The 20,683-nt window shown below is 43.6% G+C and overlaps 1 protein-coding gene across 1 annotated transcript in view; it reads left to right on the top strand.

Moving 5' to 3' along the window:
- Window positions 1-20,683, top strand: part of LOC126263015 (cytochrome P450 6k1-like) — a 166,556-nt gene that overhangs the window by 132,560 nt on the left and 13,313 nt on the right. Inside the window, exon 7 of the mRNA XM_049959979.1 lies at window positions 4,073-4,324. Within this exon, the coding sequence (XP_049815936.1) occupies window positions 4,073-4,324 (252 nt within the window). The remainder of the gene's footprint in view (window positions 1-4,072; window positions 4,325-20,683) is intronic.

Here is a 20,683-nt window from a genome sequence, read left to right on the forward strand (position 1 = left end):
CAAAGTCTCGAAAAGTTCTTGACTGATGTACCTCGAATTTTTATACTATACTCTAATAAACATTCAGACGTACGTAAGCTACATGTTTTTTAAATATATATGATATATAAATATATAATCTGCAAATATTGATGCGTTGTCGTCCTGGAGGAAGGTCAACGTGCGAATGGCTGGCTTCTTCTCACAGCCTTCTCTGCTTTGTCCTTCCCGACTGCCGTGCCGGTGCTTGACTATACGCCCTAACAGGATGTTGTAACAGCTACACTGCCTTCCTCCAGCACACTACAAGGAAACACTGCAAAGCATGTTGTCGTACCGAGTCTCATATCCCTGGCAGTCCCTCATCTAATGTTCGCTATTAGGTATCAGGACACTTCTGATCGGATAGTGTGCGAGTATGCCGTAAGAAAATGATGAGTTTTTAGTACATAGTACAGCTGACGTAAAAATTATTACTGGACAGGTCCTGCTACAGAAAAAAAGTCAAGGTGAAGAAATGTTAATAAAGCTCCATTTGTCAAAATGTCCCCAATGTCTAATACCAGAGTTATAAATTTTATTAGAGTCGCGCCCTGTAGAGTACTTGGCACTTAAACAAGTAGCACGATGCTACACCTGAATCGATTGTCTGTACAACAGCCGACAGAATTCCGCTGCTTCTCCTCCCGTGCGAGTGATAAGTGAACACACGTGTGGCCAGCACGTGGATGCTGCTGGGTCGCCTCCCTAGAAGCAAACAAGTAGTCATCGAGACCACAGCTATCTGGAGCATGGTGTGGTCCTGGCAGCCGCGGCTGACATCTGGCAGAGCCGAGCGTGATCACGGACACGATGACACATGTGGTCTCCTCCTCATATTTTTTGTTTGTTTTAAACAAAAACGTTATTCTGTAAACTGATGTCGGCTGAATCGGAACTTTATGCAGAATCAGCAGCGATGAGTGAAAATGTGTGCTGGACCAGGATTCGAACCTGGAATCTCCCGTTTACTAGTTGCGTTAACCACTACTTCACCCAGGCACAGTGTTTATCGCAGTTGCACAGACTGTCTCGGCACGCCTGCCAGACGACCCACATTCCCACCCACCGCCACCTACCAACATTGCCTGTCCGTACCCTCCATGCTCGCTACTTTGAGATTCCCACTGGAGGTAGAATGTAATTGTGCGTCCACACAGATGGTGATGAGGTCCCATACTCCGAGGAGCGTAGGGGACGATGCGGGAGTCCCGCACCGCTGTACTACGCAAGGTGCCTTCCTCCGACCGTAATGGAGATGACGATGAAGACGACACAACACCCAGTCATCTCGAGGCAGGAAAAATCACTGACCCCGTCAGAAATCGAACCCGTGACCCCGTGCGCGGGAAGCGAGAATGCTACCGCAAGACCACGGGCTGCGGACATCCACACAGAAGGTGTGGCGAATCAGTTATACGAATGCATGGTGTCTGTTCTTTCGTACGTTCATACAACTGATCCGCCTCGATGGGCAATGAATCCTCCACCTCCAGTGACGTCCGACCTGCATAAATATCAAAGTAGCATGCATGGAGGATATGTATGGGGACTGTGGATAGGTGGCGCTGGGTGGGAATATGGGTTGGCTGGGAGTCATACCGAGACAGTCTGTGCAACTGGGATAAACACTGTGTCCTGTTGGCAGTGATTAATACAACTGCCTAGTAAACAGGAGATCCAGGTTCGAACCCCAGTAGAGCAATTATTTTCACACTTCGCTGATGATTCCGCATAAAGTCCCGATGCAGCTGACTTTAATACTTCTATCTCTTTCCCTTCCTTTCCTTTCCTTTCTTCTCCCTCCACCCTCAATTTATACATACGTATCACAGCTGCGGAATCTGTTGTGTGTCGACAAGAGGTGCCGACACAGTGTTTTTGAGGGGGCCGAAATGCAGGCTATAAGCGCACGAAGGATGGCGTGAAGTCTGAAACAGGATACGTAATGAATGCTATAAAGAAAAGTACGTAGCTGCAGTAATACTTAACTTTATTCCATCATAGTTGTACATCGCTCTTGAAGATACAAATCCGACTCTGTAGATACATGAAGTTACTAATGGCGCCTTGCTAGGTCGTAGCCATTAACTTAGCTGAAGGCTATTCTAACTATCTGCTCTGCAAATGAGCGAGGCTTCGTCAGTGTGCATCGCTAGCGACGTCGTCCGTACAACTGGGGCGAGTCTAGTCCGTCTCTCGAGACCTGCCGTGTGGTGGCGCTCGGTCTGCGATCACTGCCAGTGGCGACACGCGGGTCCGACATGTACTAATGGACCGCGGCCGATTTAAAGCTACCACCTAGCAAGTGTGGTGTCTGGCGGTGACACCACAGAATCAGTGAAGTATCTGTTCTTTCGGACATGTCCAGAAGAGCGGACACCACACATTCACATAAAGACCTTATTGTTCGGGTCCTAACCCAGTGGACTGACAACTGGGTGGTGGGGAGTTGTTTGAATGTGGAAACATGGGATGTCTATATACTTTGTTTACAGTGCAACTGATGGCTCAAATGGCTCTGAGTACTATGGGACTTAACATCTGAGGTCATCAGTCCTCGAGAACTTAGAAATACTTAAAGCTAACTAACCTAAGGACATCACACACATCCATGCCCGAACAAGATTCGAACCTGCGACCGTAGCAGTCGCGCGGTTCCGGACTGAAGCGCCTAGAACGGCTCGGCCACCATGGCCAACTAGTGCAACTGATACTCATTAAGTGTGCGCTAAATGATCCCCAATGTCCACACTGTGTAACTGGTATGTAATAAGAGTGTATTTGTTTAAATATTGTTCTGTGGTGTCTTTTAAGCATGGCACATCTGTGTAATTTGTTTATAATAAATCTGTTTCATGGCAAACGTGAGCCGGCCGTAGTGGCCGAGCGGTTCTAGGTGCTTCAGTCTAGAACCGCGCGACCGCTACGGCCGCAGGTTCGAATGCTGCCTCGGGCATGGATGTGTGTGATGTTTAAGTAGTTCTAAGCTCTAGGGGACTGATGACGACAGATGTTAAGACCCATAGTGCCCTAGCCATTTGACCTTTTTTTTTTTTTTTGGAAAACGTGACTAATTCTTGGAAAGCTGTTGAATGTGGGTATTTGTAATAGTGGCAGATAATCACATAGGTTTCAGCAGAAATTGTAACAAATTAAATTACATCATGGCTGGATGGCTTGGTTGGCAATAATGGAAGAATAGGGGAAGAGGACAGGTTTTTAATTTCCAACTGACACAACTGGGCTGTTACGATCATCTTGGATGTTTTGATGTGTCGTTTCAGTTTTAGTATTAAGCTACGATATGCTGGAGACAGTGGGAGGGCATGGGAAGGAAGGTGGAAGGGAGGGGTATGGTTATGCCATGAAGTCCATATCAAGGTCAAAGTCAACGTTTGTAAGTCATTAATCTGTGGCCATGAATATGGGAAACCTGAGGGTCAAAGGTCAACTACTATGCAGAGTTGCCACTGAATGTCTACTCTAAAGTCATACATTTTGGTCCAGAAATTATTCGAGAACACATATTTTCAATAATTTGGCAACAACCAAAAAAAGTTGAAGTACTGATAATTAGGTTCAGAGAAGCCTAAAGGATTGATTTGAGGCCAACTCCTTCGACTTCTTTGACGAATTTCTTAGCAGAACTGATTGATGTTTGTGGATTACTAAGAATGTCAAATAAAATGAGTGTTATATAAAGGTATTATTTGCGCAAGTCTTCAGCGGCATAATATGATGTGTGTAAATAAGTTTTATGAACTGATTTTCTCTTTGATGATTGCCTAAGATTTACCAAATTCACTTCAGTCATATTTTGTGATAAGTTTATTTCCTCTTAAATGAGAATATCTTTAACAATTTTCGATTTATTCCACATCTGTCAGTGGAAGAGATTTTAAAAATCTCTTCTTTTCGGTAAATATCTATTATGTAGTTTTGTTTTGTGACATGTTCGACATCTTTGTAGATTTCCTCAGTATTGATTTATGGAACAAAAAATACATATAATCTAATCTATAGTAGACTTAAATATTTTATGAAATTGCAGAGACGCTACGGAAGTATCCGGCGCTGCCACTCTTGAATCGGGAGTGCAACCAGGAGTACAAAATTCCAGACAGCGACATCGTTCTGGAGAAAGGAACACCGATCTCCATATCGGTGCTGGGCCTCCACCACGACCCCAAGTACTTCCCGGAACCCGAGCGATTTGACCCTGAGAGGTTCTGCGAAGAGCAGAAGGCCAAGAGACATCCTTACGTCTACTTACCTTTCGGAGAAGGACCACGCAACTGCATAGGTCGGTATCTACTTGACGTTTTATTGCATGCAGTTGTTTTGTAAAATATGGCGTTTCAGTCTTCGATCGCTATTCTTTATTTTCAATTACCGGTTTCGGGCTAGCTGCCCATCTTCAGATCATATGTTGCAGTTACAGAGTAACTTGTCCGTACAGAACAAGCATATGATCTGAAGATGGGCAGCTAGCCCGAAACCGGTAATTGAAAATAAAGAATAGCGATCGAAGACTGAAACGCCATATTTTATTTAATGAACGATCGTGGAATTCCCATTGAGACAATCATGTCTAGTTTTGATATACAGTTGTTTTTTTCTTGTCTGTTTATCTTACATGCATGACAAATTTTCGAACAGAAGTATACATATTTCTGGTATAACAATATTTCTTTTTGTATAACAATATTTACCGAAGGAACAAAGAATTCTCGATAACAAGTATACATATTTCTGGTATAACAATATTTTCTTCTTTGGTACAACAATATGTACCGATGGAACAAAGAATTAAACGAGTTTTCCGTCCGCCTACGAAACTCAGTGCTCTTTGAGGTTCGCTTAAGGACAATTTTCCCTCAGAAGGACAAGCGTTTATAATATTTGTAGAAGCTGTGGCACGTGGTAACGTCAAACATACTTGCATCGTGGGAGACAGATATGTTGGACATCGATGATGCATGTGCCTGGACCAACCGAAGAAAGCAGCAGAGACAAATCATTGTCTCTGTACATGATTACTAAAATTCTTCCGTCCAGACTTTTTTACTGGTGCAATGTAATTAACGAAATTGACAATTGACAATTGAACAAACCTTGTAAACAGAGATACAGGTTCCCTGTTTGGCACACCAAATGAATACGGTGAACTTGGTGCAGCCAGGAACTAGACAACGAATCTCCTTTCACGCAAAGGTACGATGATTTAAGAATCTCTCTATTGTGTACCTAGAAGATTTTGTGTAATGACCTAGCAATTAGACTACGAGGAGCAAATGAGATTCTTTCACTATCTGTACTCTCCAGTCTAAGACAATAACAGTTAAATTACAAATCTCAAATTCAGTTTCCTAATCGTCCTGTCCTTTATTCATAGATTATAGGACGGATAGCACTGAGAGATTTAATATACACATGATTTCATTACTTATAATAATTAGTCAATGGTATAAAACAAACAAAGCACACTATGAAATAAAGCAGCTCATTAATACACTCTACTTCAATTCATTGCTGTCATTAGTATGTTTAGTTGTGGAGGAAGTAGTAACCACAATAGTTATACCGTCTTTTCAAAACGCAACACTGTTAGAAGAAAATAAGAATAGATTTTGAAATTCTCCATAAGGTATATCTCAACGCACAGTCTTTTTCACTGAGTTATTATACACAATTACACCAAAAGACGAATTTAAACTGAGGGTTGCACTTGCAGTATCTGACTTTTAGAAGCCATTTCAAAACAGTTAATAGCACGGCAGATATCACCTGATAACAGCTGTGTTGGAGATCGCGCCATTTTCCTACGTCGTACATCAATCATTCCAACTTTAGCCTGCTGTTCTGCTCTTCATCCCTTTTCATTGTCACTGTACGTAATACCAGAAATTTTCCAGTAGTGATACATGTATTGCAATACTTCAAGAAACCCATATTAAGTTACCACATACGAAACAAAAATAAATAATGCAATTACTCAGAAATATATTTTACATATTAATAGGAAGTTAACAGTTTTCTCTACAGGGAGCAGCACAGACTAGACGCTACTTTATTTAATTCTACTAAGACTACAAATTTCGTTGCTAATACAGATGAACATAAAGTACTTTAAGTATGGTAATGTTGTTGTTGTTGTTGTTGTCTTCAGTTCTGAGACTGGTTTGATGCAGCTCTCCATGCTACTCTATCCTGTGCAAGCTTCTTCATCTCCCAGTACCTACTGCAACCTACATCCTTCTGAATCTGCTTAGTGTATTGATCTCTTGGTCTCCCTCTATGATTTTTACCCTCCACGCTGCCCTCCAATGCTAAATTTGTGATCCCTTGATGCCTTAAAACATGTCCTACCAACCGATCCCTTCTTCTAGTCAAGTTGTGCCACAAACTTCTCTTCTCCCCAATCCTATTCAATACCTCCTCATTAGTTACGTGATCTACCCACCTTATCTTCAGCATTCTTCTGTAGCACCACATTTCGAAAGCTTCTATTCTCTTCTTGTCCAAACTGGTTATCGTCCATGTTTCACTTCCATACATGGCTACACTCCATACAAATACTTTCAGAAATGACTTCCTGACACTTAAATCTATACTCGATGTTAACAAATTTCTCTTCTTCAGAAACGATTTCCTTGCCATTGCCAGTCTACATTTTATATCCTCTCTACTTCGACCATCATCAGTTATTTTGCTCCCCAAATAGCAAAACTCCTTTACTACTTTAAGCGTCTCATTTCCTAATCTAATCCCCTCAGCATCACCCGATTTAATTTGACAACATTCCATTATCCTCGTTTTGCTTTTGTTGATGTTCATCTTATATCATCCTTTCAAGACACTGTCCATTCCGTTCAACTGCTCTTCCAAGTCCTTTGCTGTCTCTGACAGAATTACAATGTCATCGGCGAACCTCAAAGTTTTTACTTCTTCTCCATGAATTTTAATGTTGTTGTTGTTGTGGTCTTCAGTCCTGAGACTGGTTTGATGCAGCTCTCCATGTTACTCTATCCTGTGCAAGCTTCTTCATCTCCCAGTACCTACTGCAACCTACATCCTTCTGAATCTGCTTAGTGTATTGATCTCTTGGTCTCCCTCTACGATTTTTACCCTCCACGCTGCCCTCCAATGCTAAATTTGTGATCCCTTGATGCCTTAAAACATGTCCTACCAACCGATCCCTTCTTCTAGTCAAGTTGTGCCACAAACTTCTCTTCTCCCCAATCCTATTCAATACCTCCTCATTAGTTACGTGATCTACCCACCTTATCTTCAGCATTCTTCTGTAGCACCACATTTCGAAAGCTTCTATTCTCTTCTTGTCCAAACTGGTTATCGTCCATGTTTCACTTCCATACATGGCTACACTCCATACAAATATTTTTAGAAACGACTTCCTGACACTTAAATCAATACTCGATGTTAACAAATTTCTCTTCTTCAGAAACGATTTCCTTGCCATTGCCAGTCTACATTTTATATCCTCTCTACTTCGACCATCATCAGTTATTTTACTCCCTAAATAGCAAAACTCCTTTACTACTTTAAGTGTCTCATTTCCTAATCTAACCCCCTCAGCATCACCCGATTTAATTTGACTACATTCCATTATCCTCGTTTTGCTTTTGTTGATATTCATCTTATATCCTCCTTTCAAGACACTGTCCATTCCGTTCAACTGCTCTTCCAAGTCCTTTGCTGTCTCTGACAGAATTACAATGTCATCGGCGAACCTCAAAGTTTTTACTTCTTCTCCATGAATTTTAATACCTACTCCGAATTTTTCTTTTGTTTCCTTTACTGCTTGCTCAATATACAGATTGAATAACATCGGGGAGAGGCTACAACCCTGTCTCACTCCTTTCCCAACCACTGCTTCCCTTTCATGCCCCTCGACTCTTATAACTGCCATCTGGTTTCTGTACAAATTGTAAATAGCCTATCGCTCCCTGTATTTTACCCCTGCCACCTTCAGAATTTGAAAGAGAGTATTCCAGTTAACGTTGTCAAAAGCTTTCTCTAAGTCTACAAATGCTAGAAATGTAGGTTTGCCTTTTCTTAATCTTTCTTCTAAGATAAGTCGTAAGGTTAGTATTGCCTCTCGTGTTCCAACATTTCTACGGAATCCAAACTGATCTTCCCCGAGGTCCGCTTCTACCAGTTTTTCCATTCGTCTGTAAAGAATTCGCGTTAGTATTTTGCAGCTGTGACTTATTAAACTGATAGTTCGGTAATTTTCACATCTGTCAACACCTGCCTTCTTTGGGATTGGAATTATTATATTCTTCTTGAAGTCTGTGGGTATTTCGCCTGTCTCATACATCTTGCTCACCAGATGGTAGAGTTTTGTCATGACTGGCTCTCCCAAGGCCATCAGTAGTTCTAATGGAATGTTGTCTACTCCCGGGGCCTTGTTTCGACTCAGGTCTTTCAGTGCTCTATCAAACTCTTCACGCAGTATCTTATCTCCCATTTCATCTTCATCTACAGCCTCTTCCATTTCCATAATATTGTGCTCAAGTACATCGCCCTTGTATAAACCCTCTATATACTCCTTCCACCTTTCTGCCTTCCCTTCTTTGCTTAGAACTGGGTTGCCATCTGAGCTCTTGATATTCATACAAGTGGTTCTCTTCTCTCCAAAGGTCTCTTTAATTTTCCTGTAGGCAGTATCTATCTTACCCCTAGTGAGACAAGCCTCTACATCCTTACATTTGTCCTCTAGCCATCCCTGCTTAGCCATTTTGCACCTTCTGTCGATCTCATTTTTGAGACGTTTGTATTCCCTTTTGCCTGCTTCATTTACTGCATTTTTGTATTTCCTCCTTTCATCAATTAAATTCAATATTTCTTCTGTTACCCAAAGATTTCTATTAGCCCTCATCTTTTTACCTACTTGATCCTCTGCTGCCTTCACTACTTCATCCCTCAGAGCTACCCATTCTTCTTCTACTGTATTTCTTTCCCCCATTCCTGTCAATTGTTCCCTTATGCTCTCCCTGAAACTCTCTACAACCTCTGGTTCTTTCAGTTTATCCAGGTCCCATCTCCTTAAATTCCCACCTTTTTGCAGTTTCTTCAGTTTCAATCTGCAGTTCATAACCAATAGATTGTGGTCAGAATCCACATCTGCCCCTGGAAATGTCTTACAATTTAAAACCTGGTTCCTAAATCTCTGTCTTACCATTATATAATCTATCTGATACCTATTAGTATCTCCAGGATTCTTCCAGGTATACAACCTTCTTTTATGATTCTTGAACCAAGTGTTAGCTATGATTAAGTTATGCTCTGTGCAAAATTCTACAAGGCGGCTTCCTCTTTCATTTCTTCCCCCCAATCCATTTTCACCTACTACGTTTCCTTCTCTCCCTTTTCCTACTGACGAATTCCAGTCACCCATGACTATTAAATTTTCGTCTCCCTTCACTACCTGAATAATTTCTTTTATCTCGTCATACATTTCATCAATTTCTTCATCATCTGCAGAGCTAGTTGGCATATAAACTTGTACTACTGTAGTAGGCATGGGCTTTGTGTCTATCTTGGCCACAATAATGCGTTCACTATGCTGTTTGTAGTAGCTAACCCGCACTCCTATTTTTTTATTCATTATTAAACCTACTCCTGCATTACCTCTATTTGATTTTGTATTTATAACCCTGCAATCACCTGACCAAAAGTCTTGTTCCTCCTGCCACCGAACTTCACTAATTCCCACTATATCTAACTTTAACCTATCCATTTCCCTTTTTAAATTTTCTAACCTACCTGCCCGATTAAGGGATCTGACATTCCACGCTCCGATCCGTAGATTGCCAGTTTTCTTTCTCCTGATAACGACGTCCTCTTGAGTAGTCCCCACCCGGAGATCCGAATGGGGGACTATTTTACCTCCGGAATATTTTACCCAAGAGGACGCCATCATCATTTAATCATACAGTAAAGCTGCATGTCCTCGGGAAAAATTACGGCTGTAGTTTCCCCTTGCTTTCAGCCGTTCGCAGTACCAGCACAGCAAGGCCGTTTTGGTTAATGTTACAAGGCCAGATCAGTCAATCATCCAGACTGTTGCCCCTGCAACTACTGAAAAGGCTGCTGCCCCTCTTCAGGAACCACATGTTTGTCTGGCCTCTCAACAGATACCCCTCCGTTGTGGTTGCACCTACGGTACGGCCATCTGTATCGCTGAGGCACGGAAGCCTCCCCACCAACGGCAAGGTCCATGGTTCATGGGGGAAGATGAATTTTAATACCTACTCCGAATTTTTCTTTTGTTTCCTTTACTGCTTGCTCAATATACAGATTGAATAACATTGGGGAGAGGCTACAACCCTGTCTCACCCCTTTCCCAACCACTGCTTCCCTTTCATGCCCCTCGACTCTTATAACTGCCATCTGGTTTCTGTATAAATTGTAAATAGCATTTCGCTCCCTGTATTTTACCCCTGCCACCTTCAGAATTTGAAAGAGAGTATTCCAGTAATGTATGTAACACAAAAGCAAAATTACTATGTGTAGAAATGGGAGTCTGTATCATCACGGAATGATGCGTTGGTGGCAAGTTAACTTTTCGGGTGACAGTGGCGAGGATGGCCACACGCAACCGCAGATGCATACTGTATTTTGCCATGTGGCTCCCAATAGTGGCGGCTGTTGCGCCTTGGTGACAGTAGTATACATTAACGCAGAATTACACCACTTCCGTTTAGGGCCACAGACCGTTACACTGTACTGGTACTGTCTTTGGCTCGATAACACCGACGCCATATCCATTTCGGCGTAATTAGCTGTTCTGTATTATGACTAGTAGTATGCCACTTCAAGCAGTGGCGCATTGAAGATTTTTCGCAAGCTCGTAACCCTTATCAGTAAATGTCAGTTAATGACGCATCTATGATATATGCCTTCAAGAGATTCTGTGATAACAGAGACAAAGGACGAAAAATCAATGACTTTGGCGTAGCGTAGTGAATATGGATTACAGAGTCGAGTGAAGTAGGTTTCTGTCTGGTTATTTCCCAGTTTTTTTTTTTTTTTCATCTTGGATTTGTTAACATTTTTTGTCACTTTCTTATGAATGTAGCGAATACTGTCTGCAATATTCGACTTTATTTACGTTATCGTTAAAAAAAAATGGTTCGAATGGCTCTAAGCACTATGGGACGTAACAGCTGAGGTCATCAGTCCCCTAGACTTAGAACTACTTAAACCGAACTAACCTAAGGACATCACACACATCCATGCCCGAGGCAGGATTCGAACCTGCGACCGTAGCAGCGGCGCGGTTCCGAACTGATACGTTTTTGTCTGATTTGGAAACGAAGGATAAAATAAATATACTGACGTGACAAAATTAATGGGATAGTAGCATGCACATATCGATGGTAGCCAATGAAAACCTCGTTTTACAAGAGAAGCTAAAACGATTTCTTGAAAAATTAGTGAAGACAAAATTTCTACATGTGTAATTAAACAGTGGAAGCCAAGTTATTGACGGATTACAGAAGTCCACGCCTTTTGAAATCTATCTTTGATAATGGATTTACTAGTTACCGGAATTACGAGGTTTTCACGCAGATGGAGTTACGTGGTTTTCATTGCCTACCATCGATATACAGACGGCGGTAGTGTCGCCTATACACGCTATAAAAGGACAGGGCATTGGCGGAGCTGCCATTTGTAGTCAAGTGAGTTATGTGAAAAGCTTACCGACGTGATAATGGTCACACGACGACAATTAAAAGACTTTGAACACAGGGTGGTAGTTGGAGCTAGGCGCATGGGACATTCCATTTAGGAGATCATTAGCGAATTAAATATACCGCGATCCGCAGTATCAAGAGTGAGCCGAGAAGACCAAACTTCAAACATTATCTCTTATCATGGACAACGCAGTGGCACACGGCTTTCACTTAAGGACCAAGACCCACGGCGTTTTCGTGCAGTTGTCAGTACTAACACAATAGCAACACTACGTGAAATAACAGCAGAAATGGTTCAAATGGCTCTAAGCACTATGGGACTTAACATCTGAGGTCATCAGTTCCCTAGAACTTAGATCTACTTAAACCTAACTAACCTACGGACATCACGCACATCCATGCCCGAGGCAGGATTCGAACCTGCGACCGTAGCAGTCGCGCGGTTCCGGACTGAAGCGCCTAGAACCGCTCGGCCACAGCGGCCTGCAACAGCAGGAATCAGCGTGGGACGTACGACGAACGTATGCGTGAGGACAGTGCGGCAAAACGTGGCGTTAATGGGCTATGGCATCAGACGACCGATGCGACTGTCTTTGATAACAGCACGACATCGCCTGCCACGCCTCTCCATGGTTCGTAACCATATCAGCTGGACCACAGACGACTTGAAAACCGTGGTCTCGTAGGATGAGTCCCGATTTCAGTTGGTAAGAGCTGATGGCAGGATTCGAATGTGGAGCAGACCACACGAAGCCATGGACCCAAATTGTCAACAAGGCACTGGGCAAGCTGGTGGTGGCTCCATAATGTTATGGTCTGTGCTTACAAGGAATCGACTTGGTCCTTTGGCCCAACTGAACAGATCATTGACAGGAAATAGTTATGTTTGGCTACCTGGAGACCATTTACAGCCATTCATGGACTTCATGTTCCCCAGCAACGATGGAATTTTTATGGATGAAAATACACCATGCCGCCGGACCATAATTGTTCGCAATTGGTTTGAAGAACATTCTGGACAGTTCAAGCGAATAGTTCGCCCGACATGGATACAATCGAACGTTTATGGGACATAATCGAAAGCTCAGTTCGAACACTAAAACCTGCACTGCCAACACTGTCGCAGTTATGGACGGCTATAGAGGCAGCAAGCTAAATGTTTCTACAGGGGCTTGTTGAGTCCATGGCATGTCGAGTTGCTGCACTACTGCGAGCAAAACGAAGTCCGACACTATATTGGGATGTATAGAGCGACTTTTGTATCTCACTGTATTTGGCTGTTTCTTTTCGAATATGTGGCGATTTCCGAGTGTATCGTAAGGCAGGAAGCTCAGAGAACAGCTTAAATTGTAGCGAGTGATTCTAGAAGCAATAACCTTCATCTCTTCCGTGTCACAAATATTTGACTTTATTCGCAGTGTACGTAAAAATCACGGAAGAGACAGATACTTTTCATGTTGTAACGACTGGCGCTTCGGTTGGTATACTCCGGCCGCTGACGACATGTGGCGCCAGTGCATAGCTGGAACGGCCTTCCCGCACGCGACAAAGGCTGCGGTTTAATGCCAGTCTGGTGGCATAGCGGTGTTGCAGTTACCGATGAAGAATCCTATGCTATTGGTCGCCGAATTTGGTGCCTTCACGCCTGCACGTTTTCTACATAGACTGGCATAAACGGGAGGCTGCAATAATTACTCACTAGTGTGTTTGCCCTACAGGACACCAAAATATACAATCCGCAAGGCCCGCGTTGGGGCTCTGTCCTCTCCCCTCTCCTCTACCTCCTGTACACGGCAGATATGCACCAACCCCCCCCCCCTCCAGTACACCTCTTGCAATATGCTGATGACACCGCATTCCTCGCCCTCGCTCCTACCCTCCAACGGTCCCAACGCCTTCTCCAGAATCACCTTGACCTTTTTGCTGCATGGTGTAACCAGTGGCTCCTGAAAATCAATTCTTCCAAGACCCAGGCAATCATCGTAGGTCGTACCACTCGCTCCTTCCGGCTCCTGGATTTCTCCCTTACTGTCTGCGCCCGTCCTGTCCGCCTCACCCCCACCCTCACCTACCTTGGCCTCACCATTGACCGTCACCTCACCTGGATCCCTCATCTCCGCTCCATCCAATCCAAACCCCACAACCGCCTCCGACTCCTCAAACTCCTCTCTGGCCGAACATGGGGGTTGCACCCCTCTACCATCCTCCACACCTACAAATCCTTAATCCATCCCATCCTCTGTTATGCCAGTCCTACCTGGATATCTGCCCCCCCCCCCCAAATTCTATAAGTCCCTTCAGATCCTTGAGCGTCATGCACTCCGTCTCGCCTTCCGTATACACCTCCCGTCCCCCACGCGGATCCTCTATGATCTCATTCCTTTCCCCCATCTGCTCCTCTTCTTCGAACATATCCGCATCCTCTACACCTCCCGCCGCCTTGAACCCCCTCACCCCCTGGTTGCTCCTCTCCTCTCCCATCCTCCCCCCTGCCACGTCTTCACTGTTGTATCCCCCCTACCCTCCATCTCTACACCCTACATCTCCTTTCCCAAGGTGGCTTCCATCAACTCCTCCTCCCAGATGGTGCCCTCTCTCCCTCCATTTATCTCTCCTATCAACTCTGATCCTCACCCCCCTCCTTTCCTCCGTCCTTTCCCTGGGCTCCCTCTTCCTCCCCCCTTCCATCCTGTGTTTTCTCCCTGCCTACCCTCTCCCTTCTCCCCCCCCCCCCCCGAGTCCTTTTGTACTGCCCTCCTCTGCCTTCCCCACTCCCTGGCACATCTGCTCAGCACCCCCACCCCTCTTCTGGATTCTCCTCTTCCATTGGCTCCTTTCCCCCCCTCCCACTTCACTTTTCCTCTCCTTCCCCCCCTTTCTTTCCCGTCATCTGACCAGTTTCCCCACCTGCTCTCGGGTGTGGTATGTCATATTTGTGCCAACATTTTAGTGCAGTGTTTAAGTGAGTGTTCAGTGTTGTCCGTCTTTCCACAGTGTTGCGAACGGAAATCATGCTGTCGCTGGGTGTGCATTTTATATCTCTTGCGAACAGAACCCAGACTGTCGCCGTGTTTTTTAACTGTCTGTCTATTATTTTTCTGCTTCCTGTGTATTTTATTAGCATCATCAACCCTGTGTTTTATGTTTTAAGCTCCAGCATTTACTGCCATTTTACCTGTAAGTCACCGATTTTATCGCCAACTGTTATTATTTTTTCTTATCTTCATCTTTTTAAAACAAATTCTGTAGGCTGAAGAGCGGCGTAATAAGCTGCTGCCAGCCCGCCCTCTTTAGGGGGAATCGAAACTCAATAAAGGAAAAAAAAAAGGCCCGCGTTACGATATGGAAGCAGGTAACGACAGTAGCGCTTCTAGTGGTCTGGCAGTGAATTTTGAATACGAGAAAACATGCTGCGAAAGTCCGTATTTCAAATTGGAAGTACGCCACTTAGATGACAATATTTTTCATTTGCAACTTATGGCTGGGTCTCGTACTCTAGTAGTAAAGTGTGTGCCTGAAAATTGAAAGGTTTTTGACTTGGAAAAGTAATATATTCGAGAAATCTCAATCAATAGCTTTTTTTTTAATTTGTGGTAAGTTCCTGTGGGAGCAAACTGCTGAGGTCCTCGGCCCCTAAGCTTACGCACTACATAATCTATCTTAAACTAACTTACGCTGAGGACAGTACACACACCCATGCCCGAGGAAGGATTCGAACCTCCGATCGGGGGAGCCGCGCGAACCGTGGCAAGGCGCCTCAAACAGCGGGGCTCAATAACTAAGATTAACTTCTTGCAGCTGGGATTAAGAGACACGTAAAATTTTGTAAATGATTTCGTGGTATCCTTTTAGCTGTATAATTATTTAATTGTAAAACCATTTATTGCATTTCCGACCGTGTGGCCGTTGTCAAGCTGAAATATCTGCGCCTTAGCACATGTGAAAATCGTCTGGCATGATATCACACAGAAGCTGGTCTCATCACATTCTGCTCCTGATTACGACTTCTTGTGTGTATTACACTCTTCGAATTACCTTTGAATATGTTGCTCGTATTCTGCTATATATTTGCTGGAATCCATGTTATTGGGTGAAGTAAGTTTTCCCATATTCGTTGTTGTTTCGTGTGAAACAGAAACTGGTTTAGCCACTTAGTGTTCTATGAACTTCTTGCTTAAAAATTCGTGTGTGAGCTGCTCGACTTACATGTGTCCTAAGTATAGCGTTCGTATTTTACTTTATTTTAGTCCGCATCCGCTTTTTGCACTTTCTCACATTTAATGGAGAAGTCCTTGTTAGCAGTTTTTAACAGAATTGGTATTCAGCTTTATTACATCATGTCACGGAATGAGTGTGTATTTCTGCTTTGAATGGTGTTACTTCTCGCTACGGAATGTGCTTTATAATCTTAATGTCAAAGCCATTCTTTCTCGTGAATGCTAAGAACGCAACAAATATGTTTACATGTTATTAACAGGTACTAAAAACACTACATTTTAACAGAAATCAGTGTACCACAATCGTTCACCCATTCAAATGAAAATTTAGAAGCAAATAATACACTCTCTCATGCTTTCGTCATTGTAGCTACTACTGAATTCTTTATAACTAGCGTTTAATAAATGCAGTAGCGATCAGTACCGTGGAAGTACTTTCACACTACACCACACAGTTCAGTGTACAAATATGCACTTCAAGGCAGAATATTTTGGATGCATAATAGTACCCGATAAAATAACTAAGTACTCTGTCATTAATAAAATGGTTCAAATGGCTCTGAGCACTATGGGACTTAACATCTGAGGTCATCAGTCCCCTAGACTTAGAACTACTTAAACCTAACGAATCTAAGGACATCACACATATCCATGCCCTACGCAGGATTTGAACCTGCGACCGTAGCAGCAGCGCGGTTTCGGACTGAAGCGCCTAGAACCGCTCGGCCACAGAGGCCGGCTCTGCCACTAATACTCCGTACTACTAAGCATAGTCGGTAGCAAGAGGCAACACCATTCAAAGCATAAATACACACTCATTTAGTGACAACTTGTAATAAAATTGAATACCAATTCTGCAAAAACCTGCTAACTTGGAGTTCTTCATTCAAAGCGAGACAGTACAAAAAAAAGAAAGGTGCGAAATAAAAGAAAGTAGAACAGGAACCATATAATTACAACGCATTTGAGATGGGCATTAACATACGCTGATTCGTATGAAGGATTAAATGTCCAGCGAACATTATGTGACGAAACAAGCTTCTGTTTTATACGCTACTGGCCATTAAAATTGCTACACCAAGAAGAAATGCAGATGATAAACGGATATTCATTGGACAAACATGTTACACTAGAACTAACATGTGATTACATTTTCACGCAATTTGGGCGCATAGATTCTGAGAAATCAGTACCCAGAACAACCACTTCTGGCTGTAATAACGGCCTTGATACGCCTGGGCATTGAGTCAGAGCTTGGATGGCGTGTACAGGTACAGCTACCCATGAAGCTTCAACACGATACCATAGTTCATCAAGAGCAGTGACTGGCGTATTTTGACGAGCCAGTTGCTCGGCCACCATTGACCAGACGTTTTCAGTTGGTGGGAGATCTGGAGAATGTGCTGGCCAGGGCAGCAGTCGAACATTTTCTGTATCCAGAAAGGCCCGTACAGGAGCTGCAACATGCGGTCGTGCAATATCCGGTTGAAATGTAGGGTTTAGCAGGGATCGAATGAAGGGTAGAGCCACGGGTCGTAACACATCTGAAATGAAACGTCCACTGTTCAAAGTGCCGTCAATGTGAACAAGAGGTGACCGAGACGTGTAACCAGTGGCATCCCATATCATTACGCCGGGTAATACGCCAGTATGGCGATGACGAATACACGCTTCCAATGTGCGTTCACCGCGATGTCGCCAAACACGGTTGTGACCATCATGATGCTATAAACAGAACCTGGATTCATCCGAAAAAATGACGTTTTGCTATTCGTGCACCCAGGTTCGTCGTTGAGTACACCATCGCAGGCGCTCCTGTCTGTGATGCAGCGTCAACGGTAACCGCAGTCATGCTCTCCGAGCTAATTGTCCATGCTGCTGCAAACGTCGTCGAACTGTCGTGCAGATGGTTGTTGTCTTGCAAACGTTCCCATCTGTCGACTCAGGAATCGAGACGTGGCTGCACGATCCGTTACAGCCATGCGGATAAGATGCCTGTCATCTCGACTGCTAGTGATACGAGGCCGTTGGGATCCAGCACGGCGTTCCGTATTACCCTCATGAACCCACCGATTCCATATTCTGCAAACAGTCATTGGATCTCGACCAACGCGAGCAGCAATGTCGCGATACGATAAACCGCAATCGCGATAGGCTACAATCCGACGTTTATCAAAGTCGGAAACGTGATGGTACGCATTTCTCCTCCTTACACGAGGCATCACAACACCGTTTCACCTGGCAACGCCGGTCAACTGCTGTTTATATATGAGAAATCGGTTGGAAACTTTCCTCATGCCAGCACGTTGTAGGTGTCGCCACCGGCGCCAACCTTGTGTGAATGCTCTGAAAAGCTAATCATTTGCATATCACAGCATCTTCTTCCTGTCAGTTAAATTTCGTGTCTGTAGCACGTCATCTTCGTGGTGTAGCAATTTTAATGGCCAGTAGTGTATGAAACAAAACTAATATGGAATCATTTCCTCCACCCAATGTTGCAGGTGCGATAAATACAGTGCAGAATACGAGCAACATTTTCACAATACAATATAAAGAGCGCGATACGCACAGGAAGTCGTAATCAGGACCACAACGTAATGAAACCAGCTTCTGTTTATTACTAAACGAAAACAAATATGTAACACTTTAAATCAGCCAGTAAGACATTGAGATAATGTATTGATAAACTTTCAACACCACAGGTGGCCTTGCAGTGAAACAAGGTCTTGTTAGCGGAAGCCCGTACGTGATTTTCACCTCCCTAAAGATTTCAGTTAGTTGTGCTGATGAAATTCTTTGGGGATTTCATGATGACAGTTAATGTTTCACTCGAGAACCATTCCATCAATATCGTCAGAAAAGTCTCAAGAAACACAGTATTTATGGATTTGACTAGCATTTATAATTACAGAGCGTATGTAATTCCTTTCTTCCTCTCTTTTCTATTCCTCTGTAACTTTTCAGAAATATTCTGCTACCTCCGTTAATTAGTTACTGCAATTATTGAACAATATGAAAAAAAGGAAAATGAGTTACAAACTACGGCGTGCACACACTTTACTCAACATGTAAACTTAACTAGTGGTATTCGCATTTAGATTATAATATGTTCGATATGCCTGCCGTCATTGGCGATGATGTGGCGCAGGCGGATAGCGAAATTCTGCATGACTCGTTGACGTGTTGGAACATCAATGCTGTCGATGAGCTTCTGAATGGCTGTTTACAGTTCAGCAATGGTTTTGGGTTTATTGCTGTACACCTTGTCTTTAATACAGCCTCACAAAAGGAGTCGCATGTGTTCAGATCCGGAGAATATGGCGGCCAATCGAGGCCCATGCCAGTGGCCTCTTGGTACCTCAGAGCCAGAATGCTGTCCCCATAGTGCTTCTCCAGGACATCAAACACTCTCCTCCGATGTGGTCGAACTTCGTCTTGCATGAACCACATCTTGTCGAAATCAGGTTCACTTTGGATAACGGGGATGAAATCATCTACCAAAACCTTCACGTACTATTCGGTAGACACTGTACCATCAAGGAATATCGCGCCGATTATTAAATGACGGGACACTGCGCGCCACACAGTCACCCATTGAGGGTGAAAAGAGTTCTCGATCGCGAAATGCAGATTCTCAGTTCTCCAAATGCCCGAGATTTGCGTATTGACGATTCCATCCAAATGAAAGTGGGCTTCGTCGCTAAACCAAAACACACTAATTTGCCGTCATGCTCTGCGGCTAATCGTGCAGTTTGAACCTCCTGGACGGCCGGAGTGGCTGAGCGGTTCTAGGCGCAACAGTCTGGAACTGCGAGACCGCTACGGTCGCAGGTTCGAATCCTGCCTCGGGCATGGATGTGTGTGATGTCCTTAGGTTAGTTATGTTTAAGTGCTTCTAAGTTCTAGGGGACTGATGACCTCAGAAGTTAAGTCCAATAGTGCTCACAGCCATATGAACCTTCTTTTTTTTTATCCTCCTGAGACAAACCGTTCAGAAGTTATGACGACTTTATTTCATATAGTTCAATAATTGTCACCCTATGCATGTTCCGCGGGTCACTTTGTGCCATGTTTCGCAACGACGTGGAACGAGTCGGCTTACAGAATGTAAACACAACTGGTATTTAAATACGTCTGCATGTTGTTAGTTTGCTGATGAGGTCCCATAACAGAAAACAATATTTAGCCTAAAAACACACGTAAGCATGTAACACTTGTGGCGCCTGCTAAACTACTGTTTTTTTTTAAAAAAAAAAACTCTTCAGTGGTATAGAAAGGGTTGCTCGGAAGGAACTTTTGCAACTCACGGTCTAATGTATCAAATGGTTCAAATGGCTCTGAGCACTATGGGACTCAACTGCTGTGGTCATAAGTCCCCTAGAACTTAGAACTACTTAAACCTAACTAACCTAAGGACAGCACACAACACCCAGCCATCACGAGGCAGAGAAAATCCCTGACCCCGCCGGGAATCGAACCCGGGAACCCGGGCGTGGGAGGCGAGAACGCTACCGCACGACCACGAGATGCGGGCGGTCTAATGTATCAGACATAATATCAGTGAGTAAGTAATAAAATGTTTTGGTAACAGTGGTATTCACGCCTTTCTGACCTGATATCTGTATGACTAAAGGTCATTTTTTTTCTTCTAGTAGTGAAATTATGGCCGTCATTATTTCTTTTGAGCACTAATCGATTATTACAACAAATTTCATGAGACAA

The sequence above is a fragment of the Schistocerca nitens genome, chromosome 6 (assembly GCF_023898315.1).
Source record: "Schistocerca nitens isolate TAMUIC-IGC-003100 chromosome 6, iqSchNite1.1, whole genome shotgun sequence".
In the NCBI taxonomy this organism is placed as follows: domain Eukaryota; kingdom Metazoa; phylum Arthropoda; class Insecta; order Orthoptera; family Acrididae; genus Schistocerca; species Schistocerca nitens.